Source organism: Macrobrachium nipponense, chromosome 29, assembly GCF_015104395.2.
Source record: "Macrobrachium nipponense isolate FS-2020 chromosome 29, ASM1510439v2, whole genome shotgun sequence".
Taxonomy (NCBI): Eukaryota; Metazoa; Arthropoda; class Malacostraca; order Decapoda; family Palaemonidae; genus Macrobrachium; species Macrobrachium nipponense.
In genome coordinates, this window is record NC_061092.1 from 16,876,531 (window position 1) to 16,902,605 (window position 26,075).

The 26,075-nt window shown below is 34.3% G+C and overlaps 1 protein-coding gene across 1 annotated transcript in view; it reads left to right on the forward strand.

Annotated features, from left to right (window-relative positions):
* Positions 1 to 26,075, forward strand: part of LOC135206162 (transcriptional repressor p66-beta-like) — a 52,608-nt gene that overhangs the window by 21,854 nt on the left and 4,679 nt on the right. Inside the window, 8 exon segments of the mRNA XM_064237442.1 lie at positions 2,600 to 2,796; positions 8,235 to 8,572; positions 9,713 to 9,847; positions 14,300 to 14,450; positions 14,692 to 14,978; positions 24,073 to 24,231; positions 24,581 to 24,800; positions 24,985 to 25,148. Coding sequence (XP_064093512.1) covers positions 2,600 to 2,796; positions 8,235 to 8,572; positions 9,713 to 9,847; positions 14,300 to 14,450; positions 14,692 to 14,978; positions 24,073 to 24,231; positions 24,581 to 24,800; positions 24,985 to 25,148 — 1,651 coding nt within the window.

Sequence of the window (26,075 nt, forward strand, 5' to 3'; positions counted from 1 at the left end):
TTTGAGTAAATATGTATTGATTTTCAACCAGCAGCAGATGTCAGAAGTTTTGTAAAAGAAAAAAAATATAATTAAAAATTTTTTTTATGGATCTTCTTCAATTTTGGTATGTTCAAATATGGAATTTTTAAAGGGCTGCAGTTTATGAAATGTAGTTGTAGTCATATACCATAGAAAACCCTTCTGGCCATCCTGATTAAACTCCTTAACAGTAAGATATGATGAATTATAGGTATATGTACACATATCCATAAATGTATTCTGTAATACTGTTCTGAGACACAAATGAAGTTTCATGATTGATTACATGGTAAACAAACAAATTAGGGATGTGACAGAAAGTATTAAGATAAGGAAAGTAAGTGCAAAAGCACTTCGAGGAAAAAGCAGGTGTAGCTACCAATGAGTTGTCAAAATATTAAAGATTTTTGCCTAATTTTGGGGGGCCGGGGGCGGGGGGGATGTTTATTAAATGAGTAACTTGTGTGTGCATATTTTTTTTCACTCTTGACATTTGATGGGTCAGAGTACAGTTTATGTATATGAGAGTGTCATATATTTTGTAAATGACAATTTTATACTTCACAGTATTAATGAAAGTATAACCAAGAAAATAGTGGCTAGTAATAAAATTTTTATCTTTGCAATAATAAATGGTAATAAAAAATGAGTTTAGTTTTTTTTTTTTTTTTTTTTTTTTTTTTTTTACACTAAAACAGTTTGAGTATAGCTGCGTTAACAGGCATATTACACCTTGTACAGTGCGGTACCCATATTCTACCATTTACGTGAGATCTCGAAAAAGTTCATTACTGAATGTGAAATAAGAACAGATAGATAAAGAGGGCATCTGGGGAAACTATGGAATCTTGCCAAGTACATGCCATACCTACCCGAGGCAATCAACACAGACAGTTCTCACCTGCTGTGCTTATTTCAGATTGGCACTTTCAAACTTTCATGTGCCACTGTTATGAGACTATTCTAGGTGATCCTCTTCCATTAGAGCAAATAGTATATCAGAACTGAATATAATAAAGTAACTTTGCAGGACTGACATTGACCCTTTTAGCCTTCTATATTTTAGTAAATAGTACTGAAATATCTTTGAAATAAGAGAGATTCATTCTATATGTGACAGATGAATAGTTGTATGTATGTTATATTTGGAAGTAATTTGATTTAAAATAAGATCAGGAAAATATTTCCAAATGTCTTCAGATGGATGGTATGTTAGATAATTGGAGGACAGCCTAATAACTTTAAAGAAAAACTTTAATGCAAGTACTACCATGGGTGCATCTTTTAGTTTTATTTTAAACACACATTTTGAATATATGAGTGTTTAATTTCATTAATGAATGATGAAGTATAAAACTCTAAGTTGAGTATTCAGATGCTCTGTAGGAATTGCACAATTAAAGTAGCCCAGTCTGTGGTAGATGAGTATATTGTACTCAAAAACAAAAGGACTGTATAAAACCTTGATTTAAACTCAATGTAGGTTTGGGATGAAAGATATATATGGAAAATTCATAGCTGAAATTGTCTGGAGAATAACTTGGTCGTGTGATGTTTTATGTAATTTACAAACGATGTTACTTTTGAAAAGCATGAAGCCTTTCTTGACCTTTTTATGTAGTAAAGGTTCCTTGAAGTCCCATTTGATCAACTTTTTTTTTTTTTTTTTTTTTTTTTTTTTTTTTTTTTTTTTTTTTTTTTTTTTTGCAGTTAATCCTTTCCTTATGGGTGCCTCATTGCAGATGTGGAATTCGAAATACTAGTTCCTTTATTTTATTCCGGAATAAATATTTCTGTCAAGCTCATGAGAAAATACAAGTCTGAGGGTTCATTGAACTCGTCAAGTTCATGAGAAAATACAAGTCTGAATGAGGGTTCATTGAACTCATAATACTTAAGTCTACCTTCATTTGGTTTAAAACATAATACTACTTTAGTCTGCCTTCATTTGGTACACCAATTGATAACATTACAATGCTTGCAAAGACTCAGTTTCAGTCAGTATGATAGGTTCCACATGTTTACATGAAGAAATTGTATAATTTTATTAACAGCATACCTCTTGCATTCAACATTTGTGATTGAAATTGTCAGTATAAGTTAGCAGTTTTGTTACAGGGATGTAGCATTTTTAAGTGTTGTGCTTCTCGTAAACCTATGAAAATTGCATTTTTGTTGATATTTAATTCTATTACAATAGTAGATTTTGTTTGTTAGCATGGTCACTTTTAGTTCACCAAGTTGCCTTTCTTGTTATGCATTGTAATTTTTTACATTTTACTTTACAAACTTTGATGTATTGCAACATGTTATTTTTGGAATCTGAACCACTGTGTCAAATTTCTCCTGCAGTAAGTATTGGGCAAATGTACAGCATTGTGTTTGCTTGGGGTTTTTTATAGGGTTATTTTATCAGTACTTACATGGTATTGTATTTAAGAATATGTACGTATTATCTTTTGCCAGGCTTGGGTTGAGTAAAGTAAAAGGCTGGCAGTAGCCACTTTTAATAGTTAATTCATATATACTATATATATATATATTTTTAGTTGTTTTAAAGTAGATTTTTTTTTTCCAGAAGAGGGGATGAGGAAGAAGAGGAGGGCAGTCAGGAAAGTGCCCCTGTTAATAATGGTTCATTAACATCTGATGAAGCTACAGCTGAAGAGGAGAATCAGGAAGCAAGAACTGACGATGTACCCACCTCAACAGCATCCAACAATGTTATGGATTTATCCAGTAGTCAACCTGCTACCAATAAGAGAGCAAGGGAAGGTAAGTTTCATAGCTGCATAAATATTGTTTACATATCCAAACTATGCAAGGACACATTTAAATTCCAAGGCTTGGAAGTTAGTGATGTTTGTTGAAAGTCTGATGTATTCGTTTTTATTTATTTATTTTTTTTTGGGGGGGGGGGGAGGGGGAGCTTAAAATTGTATCTTGGAAGATGCCTTTAATGTTTTACTTGAGGGCTGGAAATCACATGTTTTGTTGATGATGTCCCTTTGCCTTTTTGGGCTTGGGATGGTTAGCAAGATCTTGCAAATTGCTGGTACCTTTGTAAAGCCTTGCCCATTATTCCAGAATAATAAGAAGCATATTAATGAAATTTGGCAGAATCGAGAATATGAAGCAGTTTTTGTTTTATATATGGCCATGTTATTATATTGACTTAGTCATTTGTGTGATTCTGGTTTTTTGGTAATTGTAGTTTCATTATTTTCCTTCGAATTAAAGTAAAGTAACATGTTACAATAGTTATGTTTCGCTATGTACATTATACGTGTCTTATTTATAGTGGTTTGTTACATCCTCAAAAAAGAAGGGTCCTGGGTTGTTCCATTTGTGCAGTATTTCTCATTTTCAGTGGAGCATAACTAGTGTTACACCTAGTTTATTGTCAAGGAAATCTTAGTTATATGTTATATTACATTACACAAAGTAAGATGGATGCTTCAGTTCTGAAGATTAGCCCTGTAAAAAAGGTTTATTCATTTATGAAATTAGGCTTTAAACAAGCACTGAGAAACTTACAGGAAATAAAGCAATGAAGTGATTGTTATATAGTGATTGGTGAGCAAGATAGAGATCCAGAAAATAAATGAGATGGAGCACAAGGATCTAAAGGTGAAAGAGAAAATGCCACAGTTGAACTAAAAACTAATAGTGTGAGGTAGGACAGCAAGATGAAGAAGGAAGTTGTAAAAGGCTAAAAAGTTCTGAGCTGCTAAGGGCACCGATTTTTCCTTTATGCTCTAAATTAATTTTTTTTTTTTTAGGCAACTTCCCTGCTTATTATCACTACAGTAAGCTTTCATAATCACAACAATAGGTACTATTAGTATAGGGTTGTCACTACAATTCAACTTCTAATGATGTGAAACTGTTGCTTAAAACGTTCTTTTAATATTTGGATATAGTAAGAGTTGAAAATTTTCTGGGGTAAAGGTAATTAATTTTGAATTTTCAGTGGTCTATTGAACTGTATATAAGTATGTGTTTGTAAGATTGGGTTGATGGTTGTGAGCTATGAAGATGACCAAAGCTTGAGCCATTTGAATAGCTCCCCAACCATAAAAAATATTAATTTGATGAAACTTGCATATGCACTACTGATCAATAGATCCCTGACAGTTTACACTAAAATAGATTATAGAAATATGTATATAGTAATTAAACTTATGTGAATTGTTTGATTACATATCTGAATTAACCCTTAAACGCCGAAGCGGTATTTTAAAAATCCTCCCCCGTATGCTGGCGGCGTTCGCGCTCCCCCGTATGCTGGCGGCGTTCGCGAGTGAAGCGCTAAAGCGGAATTTTTTTTTTTTTTTTTTTTTTTTAAATAAAATCACAACCCGCTTAGTTTTCAAGATTAAGAGTTCATTTTTGGCTCCGTTTTTTGTCATTGCCTGAAGTTGAGTATGCAACCATCAGAAATGAAAAAAAATATCTATCAGATATAGATATTGGGATATATGACAGCATGAAAAACAATTTCATATAATTGTATACAAATTGGGCTGTGAGCAAAACTGTTAAAGCTAACGAGTTAATTGTTTTTTAGTTGTATTGTACACTAAATTGTGATCATTTTGGTATACAGCACATTGTAAAACGATCAAGGCAACACAAAATATTATCACAAAATGATGAATGAATTCGTAACGCACGGACGTAAAAAAAGCTGTTTTCAAAAATTCACCATAAATCGAAATATTGTGCTAGAGACTTCCCGTTTATTGCAAAATGAAGGTAATTGATTGAATATTGCTAGACTGTAAGTGTTGTAGCTTACAATTGCAGTTTTTGACCATTTCGGTAGAGTTAAAAGTTGACCGAAGGACGAATTTTTTCTATATCATTATTTATATGAAAATATTTCAAAACTGATAAGAGCTACAACCATAGGTTGTTTTTTGTTGTATTCTACATGAAATTGCGCACATTTTCGTATATAAAACTATGTAACGGCTAATTTAAAATTGTGCAAACATTACGACAATCGGACGAAAAAATGTGATTTTTTCGAAGTTACCGCGCGGATATAAGGAAAAAGTTTATTTCTCGAATTACCGCGCGGATATAAGGAAAAAGTTTATTTCATAAATTCACCATAAATCGAAATATTCTGCTAGAGACTTCCAATTTGTTGCAAAATAAAGTTAAATGATTGAATATTACTAGACTGTAAGTGTTGTAGCTTACAATTGCGTTTTTTTACCATTTCGGTCGAGTCAAAGTTGACCTAAGGGTGATATTTTGGCACTTATCGTTATTTATATGAAAATATTTCAAAACTGATAAAAGCTACAACCATGGGTTTTTAGTTGTATTCTACATGAAATTGCACACATTTCCGTATAAAAAACTTTATGTAACGGCTAATTTAAAATGGTGCAAATATTACAACAATCAGATGAAAAAATTTATTACTTTTTTGGAAGAGTTACTGTGCGGACATAAGGAAAAAGGTTTTTTCTTAAATTCACCATAAATCAAAATATTGTGCTAGAGACTTCCAATTTGTTGCTAAATGAAGGTAAATTATTAAATACTACAAGAATATAAGAGTTTTAGCTTACAATTGCTTTTTTCGACCATTTCGGTAGTCAAAGTTGACTGAAGGTTGAAATTTTGGCACTTATCTTTATTTATATGAAAATATTTCAAAACTGATAAAAGCTACAACCATGAGTTATTTGTTGTATTGTACATGAAATTGCCCACATTTTCATATATAATACTCCATGTAACGGCTAATATAAAATGGTACAAAAATTATGTCAAAGTGACGAAATAATTTCGGAGATGTGTCGCTGATACTTTTTAGTGTGAGAAGAGAGAAATTTGCGCTTGCGCGCCTGGCTAACGATTGTAAACAAAATAACGCCTTGATCCGTAAGCTCCCAGCATCCCCCAAGGCGCGTGATTCAAAAGTTTTCGCCTAGTAGGCCTATAACTTTTTTTCCGCGAATTTTAAAATTTTTTTTTATATCGACGTACCATACATCCAATCGGCACCCAACAGACAATTTATATCTATGTTTAATACACCCAATTGGCGTTAAAGGGTTAATTACCTCATCATCTGCATTTAGAACATTTACAAAAGATTTGGGAAAAACTAGACCACTGATGAATATAGGGAATAGGGTTTAGAAACTTAACTTTGGAGCATTTGGATCTCGCTTGGTCCCAATTTCATATAACCACCATAGAAAATTTATATACGGGGGAAGGGGAACTTGGTCCAAAGTGTGATTTATATAATTTAGCAGTGTAATGCATAAAATGCATTAACATAAAACTTGTTGTTCTAAATTGATAATTCAGTTTACACTTAAAAGTACTAAAAGTTGGCTAAAATTTCTTACATGCATCACAAATAAAAGTGATATCAATTGCATTTGTTTGGTATTTTGTTTGTCTAATTAATCATTGTCTTTTTTAGTAATCATGAGAACTTGGATGTACAGTTAATTCCATATTTAATTTGGTTATACATATATTTGTAATTGTTGAATAATAGCATCAGGAAAATTTAAACAACTACATGCAAACCAATAATGAATAACCACACCAAAGGAAAAAGTCTCGGAAATTAATGTAAATTTGTTGGAGCCAGATACTGAATGCTGTGACAAATGTGAACCCCTGGCCCTTTTTGCTGTTCAGTCACATGACAGTTCTAGATGGTATATATAAACATGAAATTTAAAGTGTAGTGGTGAATGCCTTGACAGTAAATGTAGCACTGGAATCACTTCGTGTTCATAGTTTTCGCTATATGAAGAAAACAGAAAATGTTTTTGATATGAAGAGGATAAGGCACAGTTGATTATGGAAAATCCCCATTTTTGAAATATTATGCAAATAATGTAAGAATTGTTTTTGCTACTATTGAAGTGATGCCTTGGAAAATCTTTGTTGATGAAATTTGGCAAATTTTGTTTGAGAGAGGGGACCACTTGTTAAATGTTAAATTATTGTAGGTCTAATTTGCCCTGAAAGTGATGCCCATTGTAACTAGGAAAAATTATAGTGAACCTGATAAGTATATAGATGGTTGTATTGGGGATTAATGTATTTTATTTTTGGTTTTCCCAAGAAAAAATTTTCATCTATCCCAAAATTAAAACTGCAACATTTCATAGCTAAATATTCACCACCTCTGCACACACAGTACTTAATAAAAATGACTTGCTTGGCACTTGCTTGTTAGGATTCCCACAAGATGACAGTTAAGATGGAAAGACAATTGGTAATTGACATTGATTCAAACGTCAATAAACTGTTGCAAGAGACCTTGTAGAGTTGATACTGAATTATAAATTATGCAAGTTTTCTCAAAATATGCCAGGGCAAAATGTAGCAGTTCTAATTAGTAGATCACTGAGATAACCAATTTGAGTTGGAGATCCACAATAAATCCAAAACAAGATTTGCAAATTCATCTCTCGGTATAGAAATTCAAACTAATCAATACTGAACTATGAATTTGCAAACCATGTTTTGGTTTGGTTGTTACTCTCCATCTCAAATTTGTTGTCTCAGTGATCTATTAATTAAATTTGCTACTTTTTGGCCTGTTATATTATGAGGGAACTTAGATAATTTTGATAGTGTATATTTCATTATCAACTGTACTTAGATAATTTTGATATTGTATAATTAATTATCAACTCTACAAGGTCTTGCAGTAGTTTGTTGAAGATTGAAGTATTGTCAATTGTCATTTATCTGTATCTTCATCGTTTTGTTGGAACCACCACCAGCAATTGCCAAAGAAGTAATTTTTACTAAGTATTGTGTGTGCAAAGGTAGTGAATCTTTATCTGTGTAATATTGCAGTTTAATTTCTTGGATATGTAAACATTTTTTGCAAAAAATGACATTTTTAAGTAGAATGAAGATTGCTTTTTCTTCAGTGCTTGGTAATGGTAACTTGCTGGTGTGTTGTGGTGTAAGTATTATTAAGTCATACGAATCTGGTATTTTTTTTAAAGGTTACATATTGAGTATAGTCTATCAGGCCTTACATTTCTTATCTCTCTCTCTCTCTCTCTCTCTCTCTCTCTCTCTCTCTCTCCTCTCTCTCCTCTTCGTCTTCTTCCTCTCTCTCCTCTCTATTTATTTGGATAAGTCTCTTTCATTTTGCTGAGTGCGTTATTGAGCATTATTGACAGTTTTTTTAATCTTGTTTTTAGGTGAAGAGGAATCTGAAATATCAGGTGAAAGCGAAGCGCCACCTACATCTCGACCAAGGTTAGAAGCAGAAATCCAGAATAATACTCATGAAAATCATGAGTCAGAATCAAATGAAACGCCAAAAGTCAATGGGGTGGTCGTGTCCAACGGTTATGACTCGGACAACGGAGTCAGCGAAGGAAATGACAATGATGACGAAATGCCGCCAATAGCCCCCATAAAGGAGCTGAGCCCGGAGCAACTAGCAGAGAAGATGAAGCTGGTGCGTCAACTACAGGTAGAGCTTCGCAATGAGGAGATGAAGCTGGTACTCCTCAAGAAGGTCAGGCAGTCCCAGGTGAGGCCTGCAGCCACAGCTAGTAGGGTTTTGATTTTTGAGAGGAGTCACATCCATCCAACAGTTTAGAACCCAAATCAAAAGCAGTTAACTCTGAGATTGGTGTTAAGACTCACGTTGTTGTGACAAGATCAGCACTTTGAGACTTATGTAATGCTTCACTGAGGAGTGTCCTTCCATGTTGGGGAGTATCAGCTCTATTGAAACATTGTGGAAGATTCATGCCTGATCATGCCATAATGAAATATTCCATAGATATCGACTGTACAGTGGAATGAACATACCTTATCGGTTCCTGTTCATTAACAAGACTTTTGAATGCAAGGAATATTTGATGCATTGTTCATTCCATACTTAGCAGGCGGCACTGAGCAGAAGACCAATCTTAGAAAACTATCCGAGTTGCGTTCTAAATTAATTTTTCAGCTAATTTATTTTGATTAAGATGCTGAGATCAATTAGGGTAAATATGAGTAAGGGAGTCACCCATTTTGTTGAGGCGCAGGTCACATAGGAAGCTGCTAGACTTAATGATATTGATTATGGTTCTTGTAGCTTTCAGTTCACTTGATGCAATTAGTCAAGTTTTTTCTATAAAGGTTGAGAGAGTGGAATGGGGATCCCATGGTTGTTTATGAATGCCACTTTCACATTTACTAACTTCACCATCACCACCAAACGTATTCTTCCCCTGTGTTTTCAGTGTCGGTGCAATTCTTATCTGCCCCAGAAATCTTTACCCTCAATACTTGGGTCTTCTTGTTTTATGTTTTTCCTAGTTGGTTTATGTAGTGCTGATTTATCCAACTTTTTTCCATTGTATCAATTATATTTATATTCTTAGTCATTGAAAGTGATGGCATTTGGTGTCAGTGTCTTTTCTAGATGACTCTAGTCTCATAGAAATAAACTTGAATAAATCCCCTATCCAACTTGACTCTAGCTTTTAATGTCTTTGGTTAAAGTACTATGTCTAACCCTTAATCTGTTACTGCATGTGAGATATGAGGAAAGAAAATGCTTGTTTGCTATTTATGGTTCATGTACAGCATGTTTTGGTTTGTGATACATATATGTACATAATATAAATTTATGGTGGTTTTGAAATATGTGGCCAGTTATAAGTGTGCATTTTTACAGATAATGAAGGAGAACGTCAGTGGAACAGCCAATGATGCAAAGGCCGCTCTCACTAAACTCCCATCCAATACTACTGCTACTAAGTTGCCACCTTCTCATCCTCCACCACTCATTAAGCCAGATTTGAGTGCAAAGGTAGGGAAATTGTGTTTTTTTTTTTGTTAATGAGGTTACTCCATGTTCCCATCTTTGAATGTCGAGTTGTTTTATTAATGGCAATGAGAGAAAGAGGCTTGATTATAGTAAGTGGTAGAGAATAGCTAGGGTTTCAGAAGTAGGTGGAGAAAATGCTTAACCTTGATGTGGCATATTTTATATACATATACTATATGTGTGTGTGTGTATTATAAAGCAGTCCATCATTAATTAGGGTTCTCTAATGGAATCGGATAATCCTTTGCTCTGCGGGGAATTTACATCTTATCTAAAAGATGAAACTTATTCATTCGGCTCAATCTTTTTCTATTCCAATCATACTGTATCTTTTAAGGCTTCCTCATCCCTCTCCAGTATGGTTTTTTATGCATGAAAAATCTAGTTCATTTGTTGTTTACGAATTTATTAAGTGTATATTTTTCCTCTTGTGCAATGGAGTCCGTGATCTACCTCACTGTGCATGTGTAGTCCTCACATGTTGATTAGGTTACCTTTCATTCTTTCATGCAAATCCATGAAGAAAGAAAGATTTTGTTTTGCTGTTATGGGACTTATAGAATTATGCACCTCTTGTTGTTGGACACAGAAGTAAGCAAAATATGAAAAAAATTATAATTAAATTTGAAAAAGTGACTTATGAGATCTGATATGTTGTTATATTGAACTGTTTTATATAAAACAATATACTGGCAGTCCCGGGTAATGGCGATCCAGTTTTATGTGCTAGTAAGCACCATAAATTGCAGAGTTTGTTAATGTAGGTTTTAGCTTATTAGCACCCTGCCAAGAACAGAATCCCCGCAGATAACCAGGAACTGCCGGTACAGTATTGTAAGAGAAAAAGTATGACTATTAAAGTTGGACAAACTCACATTTCATCAGGGCTGGAATTATTCATATTAAAATGGTGAACTACATGCTTAATTGCTGGAACTTTTTGAATCAAGAATGGTTGTACAAAGAATCAGCTCTTACCGAGCTTCTTTCCCTAATGATGTTGCCCTTGACCTTGTAGCAATGCTTTGGACAGACTAAAGGTACTTAAGTCCTCTTGTTGGCAGACAGGAACTGTTTATGAACTACTTAACCAATCCTACTGACTCAGTTTGGCTCCTGTGGAGATCTGTGCTGACCCCTTCAGGATGGATACAGTGTGTTGGGTCCTTATCCATATATGATCAACAATTATGGCAATAAAATGCTGTTCACTTTACACTTTGTAGCCTGTTGTTTCTTAGTGTAAGGGATGAGAGAAAAAAAAAGCTTTAGCTAAATTGAGGAAGAATACATATAGTTTAAATAAATTTAAAGTGACAAATGTTTGAAAATGTGAATCTTAATTGAAATGAAAACCATTGCACACCCAGAACTTAAGATAGGTGCTTACTAGGGATAGCAGAATACACACAATAATGACTGAAACCCCCTGCACAAATTGAAAGCATCCCTAGAAATGAACCAACCCCAAAATTTTATTGTAATGTAAGCATTGGTTATATCTTGAAGTTCCACAAAAGCTAGATATCAATCATAGGAGCACTGGGTATGCACTGTAAGGCTGTCTGGATCTTACGTGCCACAGACTTGTGCAAAAATTCTTAATTGCCCACCCGATGGAATGGAAATGCTTTATAAGGTCAGTAAATTTGTAGTGAGCAGCCTTTTGGGTAGGTTTTTTAAAGAAACATTTTCATTTCTCTTAAGGTTTCAGATATCATTCCAGTATATGCGCTTAGAAATAATATAGGTCAGTCCTGTGACTGGGTTGAAAGTCCATTTGCCAAAAAATAGAAAATAAAAGATTGTGTAACCCTCCTCCTCCGAAGATTGGAATGCATGTTGAGTGTGAATGCTGTCAGTCCAGTCTACTACCTTTTGTGGGAGTGTTATTGAATACTTCAATAGTAGTATTGCTTTTTCAAAAAAAATTTTCTGCATTTGGAAGTTCACGTTAATAGAGAATTAGGTATGTAATGGGGAAAAACAGCTGCCTTACCTTTCCCATTTGTAAAATTCTTTATGCATTGTTCTACTTTTATGAATAAAGCTTATGGGAAATTATGAAAACTACAATTTCAAATACCATGAAATAATTTACTAAACACACTATATTTTATTGTTATTTTAATACTTTAAAGTATTGGTATTTCAAATCACTGTAGCTAGGTTTTTGCTCAAAAGTGGCTAAAGAATTTCTTTGTTGGTTTTTGTAACTATTTTTCATTATTTATATCACAAGAAATGACATTTGCAAGTGGAAAATAAAGAAATGACCTCTCATAATTAAACTTATGTACAGGTTTGAATGATACATATGTTCTATCAAAACACCATTAGTAACCATACTTGGAGAGGGTGAAGAAGTTTTCTGTGCTCTCCTCATAACACATTTGGACATGCCTGGAATTTTTGCTATCATCCTCATGTGTATTATTGTGCTGTTTTTGCTTGCCTTAATTAAATTTTGTATCCCATCAGAATATTTTTCATGCTTATGTAATTTTAGTATTGCAAGTACACCACTGCCAAGCTGACACCATGGCATCTAAGGGGACCCAGATTTTCATTATTTTATCATATAGTACTTTGTAAATGTGAATTCTGTACAACCCACATCAAGGGTAGGCGCTTATTTTCTTTATATTGCATCAGAATAAGATTTAAGAAAATATTTGCTCTGTAAAAGCCCCAACTAAATTGAATGGAAGTCATGTTTACTGAAATGATTAACAATGTGGGAAAAAGAAAAAAGAAAAAAAAAAGCTTTTTACTATATGAGAACTGCATCAGAACACCTCATAGGGGGCTAGTGCCATCTCTTCACATCTCTTCACCTCGCAGTGCACTGTAGGCATTACATAAGGTTCTTTGCATCTTTCATTCAGCCTCCTCTAACTGCAACTCCTTTCATCCCTTTTACTGCATCTCCACCTCCATATGTTTCTTTTATCTTACTTTCCACCCTCTCTTAACAACTGCAGTGTACGTCCTTGATATGTTTTATTTCACCACTATATCCTCAGGCTACAGTCGGTGAAGTACTTAAGTCCATAATTGTTGGTTGGTAAATAAATGTTAATAATGTTGTTGTGCTTCTTGTTCTCAACTTCAGCCACTTCACCTTCGTGCCACCTCCATTTTGTTTTTGCTCACCCTGAATATGCGTTTCAGCGTGTGTGCGCGCACATTGAAGTTCTAAGTCTTATTCATTTTTTGGTTAATTTTTACAGCTTCACTCTGAGGTAGTCCAGTATATCCTCTACTTTCAGTTCTCTAATCCAACCTTTAGTAGTGATTCTAGAAGGATGGAATTGTTGAATTATGAGTTGCCCCTAGAGTCAGGCATTAGCGCTAGTTACTAATCAAGTTAAAAATTTCATCTGAAGACAGTTTGAAAACCATCTGCTGTCAGAATTGTAGTCTTTGATGGTTTGAAGAATTATTAAAGTAATATTTGAGTTACAAACAAGTCTTAGTTCTTGAATCAAGAATGGACATTGCATGCTGTCACCTGGAAAGATATGATGCATTTGCCCCCCTATTCCTTGTTGGATGAAGATACATGAAGGATGGTTTTCAAGGTTTAATTTATGGTTTGCCAGAAGCTTTGTATAAGTGCACATTTAATGATAAATTTTAAGTCAGACTAGGGTCTGGCGTCATTATATGATTGGCAAGTCCTGGCGAAAACTTGAGCGAATGTGTGTGTATTTCATTGCCCTCATCTTGTAGCAAGTCTCTGCACATTGTAGTAGTTTCAGTTGTACTACACATGGAGCCATAAATAAAATGGATCTTTCATATTAGGAGGGATAAGTATTAAGGTTTTGAAGAAAACTAATTTTTTCTTCTTTGATTTACATCCAACACCACTTGTAGTGAGATAATTTTTTGAATACAGAATTGGATAGAAAACATGTTTTTCACCATTATGAATTACCTTTAATGCAGTGTCTTCAGGTGTGTGATAAAGAGCCCTTTTGTCATCCTGGTGTTTAGACTGATTAACCTTTAGCTGGTAGAAAAGGAATCATGATTGTAACACCATTGAAGAAGTTTGTCTGTTTTTCTGTTACACCATGGAAGTGAAATTATTTATTCTTCCTGGTGCTATAGTGTACTTGCAACAGTTTTCAAAGTCTTTTTGAATATGAATTATTGGTTTATAACAATTTTAAAGAAGTGTGGTTCTGCCACTGGTCACCATTTATTCTTCAAACAACCTAAAAGCTGCAGCTTTGCTTTTTGGCAGTGGAGAAAAAATAAATAAATTTCAAAGTGAACATGAATAATTTGCTATTTGAAAAAATTGTGGATTGGTCATCTTAAGGTATTCTGTAGCATTCATTTATATTTTTATAAAATTGTGTTATCAGCCAAGTGAATTGTGTAATCAGCCAAGTGAATTGAAATACATTTCATTCTTTTCAGGCATCACTGTCGGCAATTCCTCCTCACATTAAAGCATCACGAGAGTACAAGCAGCAAGTGAAGATAATGGCAGCAGCATCATCATCATCTGCATCTGCTGATGCACTATCAGACAGTGCTCTTCAGGCTAAAAGACATCTTTTGGCTAGGGGTAAGTCTTCAGAAAGGTTTGTTTTGGCTGTCATACGGTAGTACAGTATGTGAGCATAAGAATTGAGTGCGAATAGTTAAACCTTAATCTTTTGTGAGTTTTCTGGTTTAATCTCTTTAAAAATTGGAACATTGTTGCTATACCCAGAAAATTGAAAACAGGAAGTGTTTCAATACTAAAAAAAATTTAAAGAAATTTTTTTTTCTTTGTAAGTGTAAGCTGATAAACTATTTACTTTCAGGAACAACCTTGACCAGCACTGGTGGAAATAATGGTTCTAGCAGTAGCAGCAAATCCAGTTCCGGCATGAACAGTTCATCGTCTAATTTATTATCAGGGCTTCCGGCCAATTTAAACCTCCCATTCAACTTGTCAAAAGAGGTTGAGATAATCCGAAAGGATTCCCCTGCTTCGTCGTCATCTCCTGGACCAGGTCCACGGGACTCTCCCTCCCAGGTGTCCATCTCCAAGGTGCGGACGTCTACCCCTCATCCCACACATCCATCAGTCGACCGTGCTCTCATAAAGGTTCGCACATCATCTCATGCTGCTCAGCCAGGCATTATTCTGCTGCCATGCTTACTCAGTTGTTATTACGGTAGTCCTTTTATTATGATTGCATTTAATTTGTTTCTTTCATTTCTTGATATTTTTTGGTATTGACTAACAAAAAAATATTTGGGCAAAAAAAAAAGGTGAAGGGTCTTGATTTGTTTCAAACTTGATTAATTGATTTATTTAATATTTGTTATTCAAAGGAACGCTATGGCAACTTGTTTCAAAAGCTGCTTCATTGTTGGAAACCTGGTTTTAGTTTGCAAATTATTTAACTCGCCTCAATCTTTTGTTAGGAGGTTATGGAAAGCAGCTGTTTGAAGTTGTCATTTAAGTACAATGTTTTCTTTTACTCTTTTTATGTTTTGCTTACATAATTTATTTTATTATTAAAATGGTTTTCTTGATACAGACCATTGACATCATTAATAGATTCTTTATTAATATTTTACAAACCTCTCCCCTAACTTTTTTTCTTTTTATTTTGCATTTAATGCTGCCCTTTTAACTCATGGATTTTATTTCTTTCCTTTATAAAAATATATTTTCCAAAGCAGAGAGCATGTTCCTACACAATTGTGACCCTGCTTTTATGCTGCTAATTCTCTGTACTTGACAAAGAGAGTATATAGCTCTTAATTTCACTCATACTTTATGCAGTATTTCAAATGGAAACCTTTAAAATTCATGTCACCCATTAAAGTGAAGCAATCGTCCTGTTGTTTAACAATTTTCTGAGTGAAATGAAAGAGTTTTATACATTTGTTCCCTTTTACAGTTAATCCTTTTTGGTAGGTTTTTATTTTGAGAGCTTTCACAGCCTTTGCATCAACTGTAAATTAGCCACTTACCAAACACACCAATCACCATTTGAAAGCATTAAGTGCTTTTATATGATTACTTATATTAAATGCTTCATTTCTGTATGGAAGTTGGAATGTTCTGTTAACTTGCTTTAGTTTTCACCCTTAGTGATGGTAAATTTTTCCAAAAGTATTTAGGTGAAGCTTTAGTACAGCAATATCATATTGAGGACATAAGTCACACTAGAGAGGATTAGGTTATGTATGTATGCAAGGAAACATTGTAAAATGCCAGATTTTGTACCCATGTTTCTGCAAGAATTAACAATAGTATTTGGATGTTTCTTGAAAGTAAGAACCTGTAGATTTTTGGCTCCCTTTTTTATTTAAACCATTTAAAGTGTAAAAGAACATAACATTATAGAAAATTCAGATAATTTAGGAGTTGATGCCTTGGCTGTGTTACTAAGGAAACATAATGGCTTCCAAATAGTGAGTTGACTGTACCTTCTTTTGTTACCTTCCAGTTGTTAAGTTTATTTTCCCGCTTGGCTGGCCGTCATGACAAACACACCACAGTCACCCATACCCATGATCACCCAGTACCCATAAGCATTTGTTTTCTTCAGGCATGCTGTGAATGCCTCATTCATTGACAGCCTTTGGAAAAATCACACAAATGAATTTTGGGAAACGGCATTCATAAAAGTTATTTCTTCATCCATTGTTGTATGTACTTAAAGGTACTTGCGACTTGTATAAGCAGGAGTAATTCATTTTCAATCTAAGATAGATTTATTGATTTACATAAGTTGATTGGTTATGTTGCTGCAGTATATACACTGTATATACTATTATGTATGTGTACACACATGGTGTATTTAAGGCGCTGTGTTGTGCACTGCATAAAAACTGAATGAAAAATGGTATTTCAGCTTGAAGAAAGTTCCTTGGACCCAAACATTTGCATGAAAAAGTATGGTAGCATATAGTAAAGTAGACCCATTACCATGAAGGTCCTGTAGTTTTCTAATCCCTATTTGTGTACCTTGTTTTCAGGATCAAGTTTACCAATACACATGCCATTCTTGGGTTGAGTTTAGTTTGGGTGTATTTTTCCTAGAATATTATAACATTTGGTTTTGACCTTTAAATTTTGAATTCATACTCTCCATTCTGTAATGTACACCCTTATGGCAGTGTGTGTGTGTGTGTGAGAGTTTCTCATGTCTGATGTTAATAACTAGCTGCCTAAATTGTTACCATAACCCTTGAAAGGAGATATCAAATAATTCATAAAAATTGAAGCAGGATTAGACGTGGTGAAAAAAGGAAGCAAACTAAATTTTATGAAGACTGGTTCACAGTTCTAGACTTTAGTGCTCACTTGAAGTTGGATTTAAAACTGGCTTCCAGCAGTGCAGGTAATGATAGATCAATGGAAAGTACTTGTGTAGATGTCAAGTTCACCAAGCTGTTTTAGTTGAATGGGTAGTACTCTCAATTTTTTTTTTTGTTCCTGTTCTGCTTTAGGGAATTGATATGTATAAGGCAGTTTTTAGGCCAAAATATTTTCTTAGTATATATTCTAGTTCATAGCATACTCTACACATTTCTGAACCTTGTCAGATTTTAATGAAATAACAGTATCCAGTGAACAACTGATGATGCTCTGATGACATGAAATTACTTCATCCATAGAAAAGGGTCAAAATTACATGTGGATAGTTTGTGCATACTGTATTGTGTGTGATGTACACCGCTTCTTTGCAGAAATCAAAAGCAAAACTAATATTGTATCATATAAAGGAATAATTACTGTAACTGCATGAAATGGATTGTGGGTAAACGAACATCTTTAATCAGTGTGAAGCGCAAACACCACTAACAATAGGCAGGTGGCTGAAACTTGTAAGGTTTATAGAGTTGTAGCTAATGAAGACTGAGGGCCTAATAAAAAGTACCACTGCCATTGAGTCATAGTTTCTAAATGGTGCTTGAAGAATTTTTTTAGATGAAAATTTTAGCAAACTGAAGTTCAAGGGGAAAGAAGCAAAGGAAAGCCAAAAACTAGACTAAAGCTTTTGACTTGTCTTCCACAGACTTTTTCTTCCCATTTGGCAGTAAAACAAGTTACTAGGAATGGACAGTATCAAAACTGACAGGGAATAAGATGACTTAGTAGGGTAGTCTGGTTAAACTGCCTGTCAGTAATCCTTTTCTATGATTTTATGTGTAGATTCTCGTTAATTTTTAGAAGTTTCAGATTTTATGTACGTATTTTTCCCAAGGAATTTAAGCCTAATATTATTGTGGTATGCTACCTTTATTGAGATTATATAAACTTATTGTCATAAATATTTTTGGAATATGTATAGAGATTATATAAACTTGTCATAAATATTTTAGGAATATGTATAGTATTGAGGTATTGAGATATCTCATGCATTTTCAAGGACTTACAATTTTATTCTCACTTTCCAAAAATGGCTACCTGTGTGTTATGAATTGGTAAAGAACCTAAATGTCAAAAGATATGTTGTTCAAGTTACATTAAGTCCAAATCAAAACATTCGGCAGTACGGACCACTCACATATAACAAATCTCTTTGTAGCTGGATGGAATCACATTCAAAACACATGTTGCTCTTATGAGAAATCAGACTCCAAGGAATCAGAATAAATTGCTGAATTTTTACATCAAAATATGTAACTGTATTCTGAGCTTCTGTAGTTTAAAAGATAGTGCTAGGCTAGTATCTGCAAAATCTTTGTTCCAATAGTAATGGTAAAACCCCTTGATTTTCACTTCTGAACTGCAAAAGTGTACTTTTAAAGCAATAATTGTTTAAAATCAGGCCATCCACCACAGTTTCCAATTTCCAGCTATTGCAATAAGTAAAATGTCGTAGAGATAGTTGTCTTGTATGGATCTCATGCTGTTCTCCTTGAACATTCATGCATCCTCATAAGTCTGTGGGGTTGCAGTATGCTATTACCAAGTTGTCTAGGATGCAGCTTTTGAACATATTATCCTTAAGGACAACATTTGCCCAACCTTCATATGGTCAATATGAATTAATTTTTCCCATAATTTTGTAAAAGGGCCCTTGTCCGAGGCAAAGTTCATTAAGGGGAGAGGTTTCATGTTAAAAATGTTTTGAATGAAGAAGTTTTATGTATGTTGGTCACCATGTAATCAGTATACCTTATTTATGATTGTATTTAATAAAGGATGAGATCTCTGTGGGCGAGGTGTCTCGGCAGGGAAATTAGTTTAGTTCGTGATGGATGCCAATGGCTTCCTGATATTTAGTTTACAAGTATGGTGGTGAAAACGTTTTTGCTACATTTTGTTAAAAAAACATTTCCACTACTTTTTGCTCAGGTGATAATGTATGGTATTTAATTACTAATTTTTGGTTAGGTGATAATGTATGGTATATTATTGATCCTGAGGCATTGTGCTTTCATTATTCCAAAGCTTCGTCCTTGGATGTAATCTCCCTCCACTTGCTAAAATTCATTGGTTTGGTTTTATTTTGATGCATATACTTGCAATGTTATTTTGTGGGTGGAATTTCTAGCAGCTGTAGTAATATTATAATTTAAATTATTCTGGCAGGGGATGAACATATAACTGCAAATTTTCAGGCAGGGAATGATCATAAATAGCTGCTTTACACCCTTGTTGAATTTTTACATAAAGTTCCTTAAGTTTCACATCTTTCTTATCCTTTGTTAGAGTGCTACTACTGACATTCCACTGTTGATGTACGTAATGATCAGTTCATCCACTAAAGCTTGAGTTTATTAGTTTCTTGTAGTTGAAATTGGAATCAACAACATGAGCTAATTTGAGGTAGAGGAGTTTGTGTCACATGAAACACTAAAGATTAATGCAGCGTCTCTTCAATCATAGATTATTGCTTTCTGTCTTCTACATTTTATCCATTCCCTTTGTTCACTTCTTAGCTGTCAAGTGTCTTAATCTTTACCCTGTTCAGTTTTCACCATATAAGAGGAATCTAACAAGTGATCCCTGCGAATTTCAAAAACTTTATTCAATGGTTTTGTGAATATAATTCCCAGGTTTTCTGGTATTGTATAGATTTTAAATGTAAATTTCCTTAACTATATACCTTCTATAGTGTGTGTCAAGCTTTTTCCATTGCAATGGATACAGTTTGATTTGAATGTCTGAAGAACTGTAGATTCTGCTCAGTTTGATTTGAATGTCTGAAGAACTGTAGATTCTGCTAAGGTTATACAGTATGCCAAGGCATAATGGTTAATGTATCAGTAAATATTTTTAATTAAGGTATTTGTTAACAGTTTTCTATATTGGGACTCAGTTTTATGCAGATTCAAAATAATGTACACTGCCATTAAAACCATAGCATTGTTTGATTAGTTGTATAAAGTAATCTTAAAGCAAAAAATATTGAATGAAAAGTTGGGAATTAAAAGATTTTAATGTGAATTACACTGCAGGAGCAAATTGCCAGGTTGTCCTCCCCCCTCGTATCGAGTCATTGCATTGTTATTTCTATACTTATAAAAGTGTGATTTGCTACTGTCCATTATTTTCTCATATTTTCTTCTTGGGTAACACTATATTAAGTAAGAGAAAAGCGACCAATATGCTTGCATTTGGAGAATTTACGCAGTCATTGGTTTCAGTTACCTCCTTTACTTCGATATATTTTGGAAACCATCGCATACTTGAAATTATGCAAAAATCATTTTGCATTACATAATTTTGAGCACAGGCCTTGCATAGATTGAGAAGGTACTGTTAAGATCTCTTTCCTTTGTTAGTTTACTTGGTCATCCGTGAAAGAGAGCAGTGTTTTGAATAGGTGGTTTGGTTATGCTATTCAATGATACTGATAATGGGTTACTCTTCACAGTAGGCAAGTTCCATGTTGGATGAGTTGGTTACTTGCTTGACTACCAATTTCAGGGTCCAGGTTTGATTCCCCGCTCTGCCAGTGCAGAATAAGAGGAATTTATTTCTGGTCCAAGTTCAATTTTTAGAGCTTTGTACTCCCTGTACTTCATCATTTTTATATTTGCCTTTCTTTTAATTTCCAACCATTCCAACTTGGTTGTTTTAGTATTAAGGTGCTGAAAGCCAAAAAATGATCCCAGTTCTTGGCTTTATTGCCCTAATATTTCATTGTATTTATGATTGAAACCTCTGATTTAAGGCCTAGTGATCATCAGCCAACATCAGGAGTGTTTTTACTTTGCAGTTTGCTTTCATTACCCCTGTATAAAGGTCCTGAAGATTGAGATCACAATTTCTGTGTTTTCTGCAAATTCACTAATCGTTTTAGAAGACAGTAGCAGAAAGTGAACATCCAAGCAAAGGGGAGAATCGATGACCAACTTTGCCATTGAGCATACATACTCTTTTAAGAGATCACAGCATATTAGGATAAAGTTCAACGTAAATAATTCAAGAAGAGGCCTACAGGGAGGCCTTCCTATTCTTCAGAACCAGAGCTATGTGCAAGCTATGAAGTTTCACACAGTGACATGGGACAGCCATTCCAGAATGGTTACTAAAAATTGTGTGATCAGAATTCACTTCGAGACTGTGATGACCGTAAACATGTAGGTGATGTTTTTTTATCTAAACTGGATGGGTGAAAAGAAATTTAAGTTTCCAGTTAGGGGAGCAGAATCACATTCCTCATGGTTATTTGTGTCATCCCTAAACTAGGTGAACTATTTTTGGATAAGATTGGTTGCATGTTTTAAAAGTGCAGGCATGTCAATCAGTCATGGAATCTGTGAAGTGAGGCTTTTCAGAAGCTTCCTCCAGTGTGAGAATCCTGGGTTTGTCCACTATTAGTCCCAGTTATTTGTTGAACACTTTAACGTCTCATGATCTGGATTTGGTTGCACTTAGTAAGAATCAAAATTTACTCTTGTATTTCCATAGGGTAGTTGGTTCCATCAGTGCACCTCAGCTGATGCATTGTAGGCATTACTTTAGGTTCTTTGCAGCACCCTTTTGGCCCCTAACTGCAACTTCTTTCGTTTCTTTTATTTTACCTTCCTTCATTTTCTCCATACCATCTGACTTTCCACCTTCCTAACTATTGTTTCATTGTGCAACTGCAAGGCTTTCCTCCCAGTACACCTTTTAAAACCTTAACTCTCAATTTCCATTCCAGCGCTGAATGACCTCACAGGTCCCAATGCTTGGCCTTTGGGCTAAATTCTATAGTCCAGTTCCAATTTTTCTTGTAAAGTACAAACAGATATACAAGTGGAGGGCGTTGTAACGAAGTGCCCTGTAGTATATACAGTTTTAACAACCTTACCAGTGATGGACTGGATCCTTAGCATTAATGAGAGTAAATTAGAAATTGCAATTTTAAAGGTAGAAGCAGTCTACAGAAAGTAGAGTGTCAAAGGTAACCTGTCGTTATGGAATAAGCTATAGTAAATCATTAGGGAATCAAGTTTTGTACCATTTGCAGTACTTACCTAGACAGGATTTAAAGTCTAGATTTTGAAATTTATGGTGGAACCTGTGATTTCCTTGTGCAGAAAAAAATCCATTCTTAAACCAAGGTGTTCCCCAGTAAACTTCAGACTGAATTCTTGGGCTATCTATGACAAAAGGGAGAGAGAGAACTGCCATTTTATGGTGTCCTTTGAGCATGACAGCTAGTCACAACATGAAACTTCTGTTTTGTTTCACTCCCTAATGGTTGCCAGTAATTCACATTAAAAAAAAAAAAAAACTTTAAATAAAACTTCTTTGGCTGATGAGCAATAATAGCCTGAGGGATAGTTCCATATAATATGAACTGATTCAGATTTTCTAAAATTTTGTGGTTGGATCTTTGGTTACAGTTGTTTTGAAGAATGCTATAGCTTTGTAAAATGTACAGTATTATGAAATTGCGTTTATGTGTCAGGTGTGGATGAGATAAAATTTGTGTGTTATGTTAGCAAAATAACTTTTACTCAACAAATGGATTTTTTGGAGGGAGAATTTAACATAAATTAATATTACCTCAGGATCAGTATAAAATATCCTAATATTTCACCGGTTATGTATTTTCTTTTGGAGAGGGAAATCTGCAGTGGCGTATATGTACATATATTTGAAGAGAAAGCTAACCAGCCCGAGAAGAGCCTTTATTAGGCTCAGAGGTCTGGATAAACTAATCTGTTATCTAATAATAATAAAGATTAAGCTTTACAAATAGCTTTCTAGAACCTAACTTTTCAATCTTGTTGAAACGGGAAAGCTGTCTGTGCAGATTTATCTTTGAATATATGTACATATACTTAACTGGATTTGTTTCTCCTTTTTAAGACTCTCTCTCTCTCTCTCTCTCTCTCTCTCTCTCTCTCTCTCTCTCTCTCTCATCTCTCTCTCTCTCTCTCTCTCTCCCTCTCTCTATCTCTCCTCTACTCTCCCTCTCTTTCTCTCTCTCTCTCTCTCTCTCTCTCTCTCTTCATTCCAATCTCCTCTCTCTCCTCTCTCTCTCTCTCTCTCTCTCTCAAGAAAAACATAACCTATGCTTATTCTTTCAAATCTTTTTTGCATTGGAACATCATTCCTAGAATTGTGAATGACAATACAGGCAGTCCCCGGCGTACGATTGGGGTTCCGTTCTGGAGATGTGTCGTAAGCCAAAAAATCATATGAAAACCATACTTTTTAATGCTTTGAGTGGATGAAAGACTATGTTAACTGCATTATTATTGCATTTTTCATTGAAAAAAAAAAAAAAAAAAGTTTATTTTGCATTTTTGGAGTCATGTTTCTTCCATCAGATTGGCATTGTAGGCGTTGTAACCCTGGAACATGCGTTGTAAACCTGGAAATAGTTTCTGATGAATATAATTGAAAAGCTTTATAACCTCGGAATGTCGTAAGCCGGGGACTGCCTAAGTAATTTTCTTGCCGATTGTTTATAGTGATGTCATGAAGAAAAAAGTGAATCACATGACTGACTTGCTTCAGCTGCATCTAACTTAGAAATTTATTAACTTGTCATGGATTTTGTATTTCAACAAAGAAGTACAAACTTAAACCAATACTCTATATAATTAATTTAGAATGGTCTATGGTTATTAATTAATTTCTCTCTCTCTCTCTCTCTCTCTCTCTCTCTCTCTCTCTCTCTCTCTCTCTCTCTCTCTCTCTCTCTCTCTCTCTCTCTCATGCTTATTACTTCATTGTATACATGGTCTTAGTTCATTTTTCCTGCGTTTTGTCATTTATACAGCCGGTGAGTAGTAACAGCAGCAGTAGCAGTAGCAGCAGCAGTAGCAGTAACAACAGTGTTGGAAGCATGGCCAGATTGGAGGAGACTCATACCCCTGCTCAACGCCAAGCAGCAGCCCGTTTAGCCCTACGTAAACAGTTGGAAAAAACACTGCTTAGGGTTAGCATTTTTTTTTTTTTTTTTTTCAGGCTCAGATATCATGTTGAGAGGAATTGCTTTTATTTAAAATATAGATATTGAGTTTACATATGGCTTGTTTAGCATTGTAGGTTTTATTACAAACATCCTTAAGGGTAGGGATGTTGAATATGTTAGTTAGGTTGCTATAATTGATAGTAATCACTGTTAAGTGGTATGTAGGAAGTTTTGCTTAGTCGTTTGTTAGTTGGCATAATGATACCTTTTCATTGTTATATCTAATTTTCTTCAACCTAGATAGGGAAATGATTAATAATGGTTAAAATGTAATTTTACTTTTGGTATTTTTCATTGCATTTTTTCTCTCCAGATACCACCACCCAAGCCTCCCCCACCAGAGATGAACTTCATTCCTAACCCAAACAACACAGAGTTCATATATTTGTTGGGATTAGAGCAGTGCGTGGAGCACATACTCCTACATGGCAAGATGACAGATTTGCATCCTACGCCATTTATATGTACACAATGTGGAACAGATTTCACTCCCTCTTGGAAATGGGATAAAGCTGCTCTCAAAGCTAGTAAAGGTGAACAGTTTGTTTGGAGATGTTTTCATATTTAACACTTCTTTTATTACACTAATTTTGGTTAACCCCAATAGAATCTCTCTCTCTCTCTCTCTTGTGAAGTGAAAATCTATATATGTTGAAATTGATGTAGCTGTAATATGTCTGAAATTAACAAATTGTAATGCGTTTTCTTTGTTTACAGTTAAAACAGAAAAAGATAAGGATGAAGGAGTTAAAGTTGTATGTGAGTTGTGCGTTACAACTAACATTAAAAGTCTCCTAAAGCAAGAACATACAAATAGGCTGAAAGCAGCCTTTGTAAAGGCTCTTCAGCAAGAGCAAGAAATCGAAGCCCGGATGGCACAGGTATGGATGCACAAGGTACTTGACAATTTTAGTTTTTTTTCTGTTGCAATTTTTTTAATTAGAATTTTGACTGAGTTGAATGGATTATGTAATTTGGCCTTTTTCTTTGTTTGCTTCTTTTAGATGCACTAGTCAGTAGAACACTTATTTGTAAGCTTTTTGCAAAACTTTATACTGTATGCATAGTGACTAGTAATGCAAGTTTTACAACATCCACTTTATATATATAATATATTTATATAGCCATCTTTACAAGTTATAAGGAAGAAGAGATGAAGTGCGAAGCATTCATAAGCCAAGTGTGTGCATTTGAATCTTGAAACGTTTTCTAATTAGTGATCTGGGGATTCTGCTCCTTCAAGGTTAATGGTGTTGCTGTATTTTTAAGTTTTTTTTTATTATTATTATTGTGCAGATGCCTATTACACATTTCACTTTGTGTTAGTGATAACTTCTTAATCAAATTTTTTTCACTTGCCTATCGTGGTAGTCACTGAAGACCCAGATTTGGCACACAACGTATAATAATCATTCTGTAAAAGAAGAGGGTGCAATGGTTTAAGTTTTTCAGTCATTCAGTTCAAAAAGTTTTATATATATATACATATATGATTGCAGTACCTCTTAACTAAGCATTTTTTATATTGATTGCAGTACCTCTAACCAAGCATTTGCCAGTTTTCCTTGAATGATCAAACTATAATAATTCTTGAATGAGACATCTTGTCTAAAAATTGATAATAAAACCTGGTAATCAAATTTATTAAATTGAGATTGTCATATCACAACAATTTGGATATTGTTAGTTGGTCAGAGTATGATAATTATCACAGTTACTCGGAACAATTATTACAATGGCAAGAATCGTCATGAATTTGAAGGAATAGGAGTCGAATGATAGTATGTTGTAAGATTTTATTAAGATTA